Genomic DNA, 9839 nt, shown 5'->3' with positions numbered 1-9839 from the left:
TACACAACCTTCAGTATGGATGGATGAAATAAGAAATGAGGAGAAACAAATGGGGGAGGGGTGATAAACAGTTGGCACAGGCTGCATGATGATGCTGTCTATGACAGAAGAGGGGGGCGGGAGCAGATGACAGGTCCCTCCAGCACGTGGTCTAAGGTACAGTCAGTGCACCTCTCGCTTACTCCCTCCCTCTCTCTCTCTCGCTCTCTTTTTCTCGATCCATCTGTAGCCTCCCTCCATCCTCTTCAAATGCATCACAGCCTCCTGCCGAGCCCCCGGCCAATGAAACGCCCCGAGCCACGGTCATGTGACATTACCTCCAACCACTCTCCGAGGAGCACCGGCAAAAAGAGTGGGGTGTCTCTTTTCCCCCTCTCCTCCCTCCTTTGTCTCCCTCCCTCTCTCTGAGCCAGACAGCAGAGCTGTGAGTCTGAAGCAAAGGCTCCATGGAGAGGAGATATCGTCTCTACCAGACACACATTGCCTGAGAGAGAAGAAAAAAGAAGGATTCCCTTCTTTCTCTCCCTCGTTGAGGAACAGAGGATGAATGGAGAAGCGATGGACATGTCCCTGGAGTCATCATCCCAGGTGGTGGAGAAAAGCACCGTCGGGGGGATTTCAGCGGCACCAGAGCCGGCATTCACGACGGCAGCAGCCGGTAACGGCTCCCTGCCTCCCCCGCCCACCATGGCCCCGGCCATCCCACCCTACGTCAAGCTTGGCCTCACTGTGGCCTACACCGTCTTCTACTCTCTCCTCTTTGCCTTCATCTATGCCCAGCTGTGGCTGGTGCTCCGATACCGACACAAGCGCTTCAGCTACCAGACGGCCTTCCTCTTCCTGTGTCTGCTGTGGGCCGCGCTGCGCGCCCTCCTCTTCTCCTTCTACTTCCGCGACTGCGTCACGGCCAACACGCTGGGGCCCTTCGCCTTCTGGCTGCTCTACTGCTTCCCCGTCTGCCTGCAGTTCTTCACGCTGAGCCTCATGAACCTCTACTGCGCCCAGGTGAGGATGCGCTCCCAGGGGCCACATTTAGGGAATCGGGGGTCTCAGGAGGCCACAAGAGCCATATTGGGGCCATTGTGAGGGTCCATTGGGATCCAAAATGTGGATTACGGTTGGATGCTATATGTTGTAAATACCAATCTGTCCTTTTTTTCAGCCTCAGTGTCTAGGAAGTAGTTCAGAGTATTAATATAATTATACATTGAGGTGTGAGTGTTGTGTATACAGAATAGTTGTGGACTGTTATTTCCGATATTGTTGAAATGGTGGCATCCCCAATAGCTGGGATATACAATCCTATGGGGAACGCTCCCCTTAGAAGAGGTAAGTGGTGGGATGGTCGCGAAGGCAGTGGGAACGAGGGGGCGGCTCAAGAAAGACAGGAGTGTAAAGGTATGAAGCCCCCGCAAAGGAAGATTAGCAACATTTTCCTTATTTAGTAGCTTAGCACAGCCACCTCATTGTGCAATGTGCACACAGCATTTGGCAATTATATAGTCATACAGCTAGTTATTTACAATATATCATAGCGGGTGTCGTGGTAAGGTGTGGGCATGCTGCTTTTAGATACACTGGTCACAAATTCCTTTAAAAAAAAGGTAGGGGCGTGGATGAGAGAACCAGTCAGTGTCTGGTGTAACCCTTTGCACAGAGTTGATCAGGCTGTTGATTGTGGCCTGTGGATTATGTCCCACTCCTCTTCAATGGCTGTGCGAAGATGCTGGATATTGGTGGGAACTGGAAACGCTGTTGTACACGTCGATCCAAAGCATCCTGAACATGCTCAGTGGGTGGCATGTCTGTTGAGTATGCAGGCCATGGAAGAACTGGGACATTTTCAGCTTCCAGGAATTGTGCATAGATCATTGCGACATGGGGCTATCCGAGCATTATCATGCTGAAACAGGAGGTGATGGCAGCGGATGAATGGTACAACAATGGGCCTCAGGATCTCGTCACGTTATCTCTGTGCATTCAAATTGCCATCGATAAGATTTGATTGTGTTCATTGTTTTTGCCTGCCCATATAATAACCCCACTGCCACCATGGGGCACTCTGTTCACAACGTTGACAACAGCAAACCGCTCGCCCACAAGACGCTCGCCCACAGTTGAAACCAGGATTCATCCGTGAAGAGCACACTTACCCAGTGTGCCAGTGGCCATCGAAGGAGAGCTTTCCCACTGGAGTCGGTTACGACTTCGAACCCCGGTGTTGACGATGAGCACGCAGATGAGCTTCCCTGAGACGGTTTCTGACAGTTTGTGCAGAAATTCTTCGGTTATGCAAACCCACAGTTTCATCAGCTGTCCGGGTGGCTCTTTTGAGACCATCCCGCAGCTGAAGAAGCCAGATGTGGAGGTCCTGGGCTGGCGTGATTACATGTGGTCTGCAGTTGTGAGGCAGTTTGGACGTACGGCCAAATTCTCGAAAACGACATTGGAGGTGGCTTATGGTAGAGAAATTATCATTGAATTCTCTGGCAACAGCTCTGGTGGACATTACTGCAGTCAGCATGCCAATTGCACACTCTCTCTCAACTTGAGACATCTATGGCATTGTGGTGTTTGACAAAACTGCACATTTTAGAGCTACCTTTTTATTGCCCCCCAGCACAAGGTGCACCTGTGTAATGATGATGCTGTTTAATCAGCTTCTTGATATGCCACACCTGTCAGGTGGATGGATTATCTTGGCAAAGGAGAAATTCTCACTAACATGAAAGTAAACAAATTTGTGCACAAAATCTAAAACAAATATGCATTATGTGCTAAACATTTCTGGGATATTTTATTTCAGCTGATGAAACATGGGACCAACACTTTACATGTTCAGTGTAGATGATTAATCATTATCAGAAGCATGTAATTAAATTGTAATAGACTTAAATAGAGGATCTAGTGTTTTATAAATAATTTCATATAGATTCTTCACATCAGCAGTTATCACAAAGTGCTTTCCATTTACTTGGCTTAAACCCCAAAGAGCGAGCAAAGCAGAAGCGAAAGCACAGGGCACGAAACACTCCCTAGGAGGAAGGAAACCTAAAGAGGAACCCGGCTCAGAGGGGTGGCCCACAATAGAGACTTACACAGCCCTTGTCTGCAGACACCAGCAATCACACACTTGCTTGACATTCTCATGCCCACTGTTCTGTATAGCCAGTTAGAGACACAATGCTACATCTATTCGCAGCATTTGTTTCCCTTCACACATGACTATTAAATATAATACAGTAGGGCCTCGTTTGTCTGCTGTTGACATCACGTCATGGGTTTCTTTTGGTGCTATTTACAGTAACTGATAAGAGCTCAGTCTACAGGGGTCCAATTTATTTGGATTTCTTTGAAATATATCTGATCTGGAGACAGAATCAGTTCATTACCTGGTTCTTCAGCTGAGAGGCCACATTGTTGATTGTTTGTTGTTTTCTTGGGAGCAAATTCTTAAAAGAACATTGGGAAAATATCCAAAGTATAACTTGTTTTCTGATGTCACCCAAAACAGGTTTACTTCAAGGCAAAGTCCAAGTATACCCCAGAGCTCCTTAAATACAAGTAAGTAGGCTGAGTTTTCCCCTCTCTTCCTGTCCACATACAGGACCCTCACATAGCTCAAAATGTCTGGGCCCTAGTGACAGCCTTTATAAATTTCATGTGGTATGTATTGCAGGGTTTTAGACCCCCCTCCCCCTTCCATATCTTTCCTTCTGCAGACTCCCTCTCTACCTGGTCTTCTTGGCGGTCAGTCTTCTCTTCCTGGTGGTCAACCTGGCCTGTGCTCTGCTGGTTAAGATGACCGCCACCGATGTCAAGACCATTGTCCTGATCAGAGTCACCATCAACGATACGCTCTTCGTGCTCTGCGCCGTCTCACTGTCCATCTGCCTTTACAAGGTGGCTAAGATGTCCCTGGCCAGCATATACCTCGAGTCCAAGGTAGGACCTTCAGAACTTGTAGATACAGGGCTGTATCAAGCATCTCAGAGTAGGATTGCTGATCCAGGATCAGGTCTTGCCTGTCCATGCGATCGTAAATCGGCACTCCTTCTGAGACACTTGATACATACAGCTACACACTTAAGATTGTCTGGGTCTGCTCCATGGTTTTCTGAAAGTAGGACATGACGTATAAGATTTAAGGTCAACTTAAAAAGCAGTTAAATTCAATTTAATTGAACGTCTTTATTTATTTTGGAGGTGGGAAATTGTGACCCCTCGGAAATACTAATGCTGATTGGTAGTTCATGACCTCCCTCAACATTCGTTGCAGGGAACGTCGGTGTGTCAGGTGACTTTGATTGGCGTCCTGGTGGTTCTGCTGTACGCATCACGGGCCTGCTACAACCTGGTGGTGCTTGCTCTGACCGACATCGAGACCATCAACTCTTTCGACTACGACTGGTACAACGTGTCCGACCAGGTAAGGATGACACGCTATCCCAGACACAGAATGAGGGAGAAGAGAGCGACAGAGAAAAAATAATGTGACAGACACACCGAGACAGGCAGATACAAACACAGTATATGTGGGACAAGTCAAATACATTTCGCCAGACAAACACACTCAAACACAGCCTAACACCAACAAGCCACAAATGAAGACCCTCTGGAGGGATAAACACAAATGCACTCTCTCTGTGCAGGCTGACTTGAGGTCCACTCTGGGAGACGCTGGCTACATCGTGTTCGGGGTGATCCTTTTTGTCTGGGAACTGCTGCCAACCTCCCTGGTGGTCTTCTTCTTCAGGGTCCGCAGGCTGCCACAGGACAGGGTGAGTGTGTGTCCAGAATTCAGATGACTAGGAAAGAGAAGCTTGGAAATGTCTGATTTGTAAAACTCTTTCATTTAACCAGCTAGTTAGTTGTATAAACGGTATTGCTTTGCACTTTTTATTTTAACCTTTATTTAGCTAGGCAAGTCAGTTAAGAACATTCTTATTTACACATTTTTTTTCACCTTTATTTAATCAGGTAGGCTAGTTGAGAACAAGTTCTCATTTGCAACTGCGACCTGGCCAAGATAAAGCAAAGCAGTGTCACACAGACAACAACACAGAGTTACACATGGAATAAACAAACAAGCCAATAACACAAACAAAGTCAATGACACAGTAGAGAAAAGAAAGTCTATATACAGTGTGTGCAAAAGGCATGAGGAGGTAGGCAATAAATAGGCCATAGGAGCGAATAATTACAATTTAGCAGATTAACACTGGAGTGATAAATGAGCAGATGATGATGTGCAAGTAGAGATACTGGTGTGCAAAAGAGCAGAAAAGTAAATAAAATAAAAACAGTATGGGGATGAGGTAGGTAGATTGGGTGGGCTATTTACAGATGGACTATGTACAGCTGCAGTGATCGGTTAGCTGCTCAGATAGTTGATGTTTAAAGTTGGTGACGGAAATAAGAGTCTCCAACTTCAGCGATTTTTGCAATTCATTCCAGTCACTGGCAGCAGAGAACTGGAAGGAAAGGCGGCCAAATGAGGTGTTGGCTTTGGGGAGGATCAGTGAGATATACCTGCTGGAACATGTGCTACGGGTGGGCGTTGTGACCAGTGAACTGAGATTATGCTAGGTAAAGCTCCGCCTTGATTTATAGATGACCTGGAGCCAGTGGGTCTGGCAACGAATATGTAGCGAGGGCCAGCTGACTAGAGCATACAGGTCGCAGTGGTGGGTGGTATAAGGTGATTTGGTAACAAAACGGATGGCACTGTGATAGACTGCATCCAGTTTGCGGAGTAGAGTGTTGGAAGCTATTTTGTAGATGACATTGCCGAAGTCGAGGATCGGTAGGATAGTCAGTTTTACTAGGGTAAGTTTGGCGGCGTGAGTGAAGGAGGCTTTGTTGCGAAATAGAACGCCAATTCTAGATTTGATTTTGGATTGGAGATGTTTAATATGAGTCTGGAAGGAGAGTTTACAGTCTAGCCAGGCACCTAGGTATTTATAGTAGTCCACATATTCTAGGTTCGGAACCGTCCAGGGTGGTGATGCTAGTTGGGCAGGCGGGTGCGGGCAGCGAATGGTTGAAAAGCATGCATTTGGTTTTACTAGCGTTTAAGAGCAGTTGGAAGCCACGGAAGGAGTGTTGTATGGCATTGAAGCTCGTGTGGAGGTTAGTGAGCACAATGTCCAAGGAAGGGCCAGAAGTATTCAGAATGGTGTCGTCTGCGTAGAGGTGGATCAGGGAATCGCCCGCAGCAAGAGCGACATCATTGATATATACAGAGAAAAGAGTCGGCCTGAGAATTGAACCCTGTGGTACCCCCATAGAGACTGCCAGAGGTCCGGACAACATGCCCTCCGATTTGACACACTGAACTGTCTGCAAAGTAGTTGGTGAACCAGGCGAGGCAGTCATCAGAAAAACCAAGGCTATTGAGTCTGCCGATAAGAATACGGTGATTGGCAGAGTCGAAAGCCTTGGCTAGGTCGATGAAGACGGCTGCAGTCTTTTATCGATGGCGGTTATGATATCGTTTAGTACCTTGAGCGTGGCTGAGGTGCACCCGTGACCAGCTCGGAAGTGGGATTCGAAATGGTCAGTGATCTGTTTATTAATTTGGCTTTTGAAGACTTTAGATAGGCAGGGCAGGATGGATATAGGTCTGTAACAGTTTGGGTCTAGGGTGTCACCCCCTTTGAAGCGGGGGATGACCGCGGCAGCTTTCCAATCTTTAGGGATCTCGGACGATACGAAAGAGAGGTTGAACAGGCTGGTAATAGGGGTTGCAACAATGGCGGCAGATAGTTTTAGAAAGAGAGGGTCCAGATTGTCTAGCCCAGCTGATTTGTACTGGTCCAGGTTTTGCAGCTCTTTCAGAACACCTGCTGTCTGGATATGGGTGAAGGAGAAGCTGGGGAGGCTTCGGCGAGAAGCTGCGGGGGGGAGCTGTTGGCCGGGGTTGGAGTAGCCAGGAGGAAGGCATGGCCAGCCGTTGAGAAATGCTTATTGAAATTTTCGATAATCACGGATTTATCAGTGGTGACCGTGTTACCTGGCCTCAGTGCAGTGGGCTGCTGGGAGGAGGTGCTTTTGTTCTCCATGGACTTTACAGTGTCCCAAAGTTAGAGCTACAGGATGTGAATTTCTGCTTGAAAAAGCTAGCCTTTGCTTTCCTGACTGACTGCGTGTGTTGGTTCATGACTTCCCTGAACAGTTGCATATCGTGGGGACTATTCGATGCTATGGCAGTCAGGATGTTTTTGGGCTGGTCAAGGGCAGTCAGGTCTGGAGTGAACCAAGGACTATATCTGTTCTTAGTTCTGCATTTTTTGAACGGGGCATGCTTATCTAATATGGTGAGGAAATTACTTTTAAAGAATGACCAGGCATCCTCGACCGACGGGATGAGGGGGTAGAACGGCAAGATTTTTTTTAACCTTGTCAGCTCAGGGATTCGATCCAGCAACCTTTGGGTTATTGGCCCAATGCTCTAACCACTAGGATACCTGCCGCCCCAAACCAGGGACCTTCTACACATCGGTTTCACTGGGATTCATTGGCGCTAATGTCACTATGTAAGCCAATACCATTTGATGCCAGGTAGTTACTAATTGTGTTAAATTCTGAGGGGAGTACCAGCTTAAACTGGACTCTTAAATAAAGCGTTACCGATTTCTTTAGCTTATTCAGTATGCTCTGTCTTTGCAGAGTGGATCAGGGATCCCAAACCACGTGCTCTCGTCCAGAGGTTACTTCTTTGACAACCCCCGTCGGTACGATAGCGACGATGACCTGGCGTGGAGCATCCTTCCTCAGAACAACTCCACAAGGTACAGTACAGTTAAGACAGGGATAGGTTACTTTTCAGTATGTTATAGATTTAAAAGACATATTGAAATAACTACACTGAACAAAAATATAAACACTACAGGTAAAGTGTTGGTCCCATGTTTCATGAGCTGAACTAAAATATCCCAGAAATGTTCCATACTTATTTCAAATGTTGTGCACAAATTTGTTTACATGCCTGTTAGTGAGCATTTCCCCATTGCCAAGATAATCCATCCAACTGACAGGTGTGGCATATCAAGAATATGACTAAACAGCATGATCATTACATAGGTGCACCTTTTGCTGGGGACAATAAAATGCCACTCTAAAATGTGGTGTTTACTCACAACACAATGCCAGATGTCTCAAGTTGAGGGAGCATGCAATTGGCATGCTGACTGCAGGAACATCCACCAGAGCTGTTGCCAGAGAATGAATGTTCATTTCTCTACCATAAGCCACCCCCAACGTAATTTTAGAAAGTTTGTCAGTATGTCCAACAGGCCTCACAACCACAACCGTATGGCGTTTTGTGGGTGAGCGGTTTGCTGATGTCAACATTGTAAACAGTGCCCCATGATGGCAGTGGGGTTATGGTATGGGCAGGCATTAGCTACGGATAACGAACACAATTGCATTTTATAGATGGCAATTTGAATGCACAAAAAAAAACAGATCCTGAGGTCCATTGTGAGGCCCATTTTTTTTTAAAGTTATCAGTGACCAACAGATGCATATCTGTATTCTCAGTCATATGATATCGTTAGATTAGGGCCTAATTAATTTATTTAAATTGACTGATTTCCTCATATGAACTGTAACTCGGTAAAATCAATGAAATTGTTTGGTTTTTATTTTTAAACTAAAGTATTTGTTTATCTTTTGGTTTCTATAGCCTAATTACAGACTGCTACGACTGGGGCAGCCACAACAGCAGTTTCACTGGCCAAACAGGGACGGACGAACAACGGTTGGCACCGGTGACGGGAGAGCTTCGTCCATACTGAGACATGAGTCCAGGGTCGGGGTCAATTCCATTTCAATTCATTCAAATCAGGAAGCAAAAATTCCAATTCTCCTAATTGAAAAGCAAAAGAATGGAATTGACCACAACTCTGAACCAGTCCACACTGCACTGTACAGCACCACAATGCACTTTGTAAACTTTGACACTTCTCGACAGCATCCGTATTTTGTCCATCAGCCAACATTAGTCACTTAGTGATAATGTAGACCAGTGGTTCCAAAACTTTTTCACTTGGGGCCCCGTTCCATCATTGGGGAACCTCCTGTTAGCTGACATGGGCTCGTTGATCTGGACATTTCTGACAAGTTATAAATAGCTCTCGAAGTTATGCAATTAATGACAAGAGGAAAATGGATGATACACTACCCAACATTGTGCCTTGTGCATTCTACTATTACAACTTTCAAGAGTAAGTTGTAAGCCTGACTGAGTTCCTCAACAAACAAAAAAACCTCTGCATCCCCCCCTATTGACCGCCCCACAGTTTGGGAACCACTGATATAGACATTTTAGAAAGTAATCTAGAAAACCTGTGAAATAAACCCATACTATAAGCTAGCACTAAGTCATGCACAAACATATACATCAAGGTAGTTGACCTTAGACAATATCAATATCCTAAAGCCTGTATATAACAATGATACAAATACAGAAACAAAATCATGTCATATCTAGATCTGCAGTAAATATGACTATGAACATACATTAATTTATTGGTGATGGAATGGTGAAAAGAATTGGATTCTATATTTCTAACAGGAAGTTGTTTTTTTTAAATGTAATTTGTAATGAAGAAAGTTTCACTGATCAGACGCTCTATTTTGTGTCCGCTTTTCTGTCTGTATCGTGGTCGGTATTGACACAAACATGAATAAAAGGACATTTGTGTTGACAGCTTACTTACAGTTCTTGATTTAGTCACTAGCTGAAATAGAATTGACCGCAACAATTCGCTACAATTTCATTTGAGGTCAGAACAAGTCCAAATAACACAACAGAACCCTTTTCAGGGTTTATT

The 9839-nt window shown here is 45.7% G+C and overlaps 1 protein-coding gene across 1 annotated transcript; it reads left to right on the top strand.

The window, feature by feature from the left end:
- Positions 1–229: 229 nt before the first annotated feature.
- LOC139369648 (G protein-coupled receptor 137Ba-like) lies at positions 230–9715 on the top strand. Its single transcript, XM_071108915.1, has 7 exons — positions 230–1005; positions 3515–3564; positions 3723–3945; positions 4280–4429; positions 4653–4781; positions 7672–7793; positions 8690–9715. Exons 1-7 carry the CDS (start codon positions 544–546, stop codon positions 8799–8801), a joined length of 1248 nt encoding a protein of 415 aa, XP_070965016.1. The 5' UTR covers positions 230–543; the 3' UTR covers positions 8802–9715.
- The last annotated feature ends 124 nt before the right edge of the window (positions 9716–9839 follow it).

Source organism: Oncorhynchus clarkii, chromosome 17 (genome assembly GCF_045791955.1).
Source record: "Oncorhynchus clarkii lewisi isolate Uvic-CL-2024 chromosome 17, UVic_Ocla_1.0, whole genome shotgun sequence".
Taxonomy (NCBI): domain Eukaryota; kingdom Metazoa; phylum Chordata; class Actinopteri; order Salmoniformes; family Salmonidae; genus Oncorhynchus; species Oncorhynchus clarkii.
This window is presented reverse-complemented; position numbering and strand designations above follow the sequence as displayed.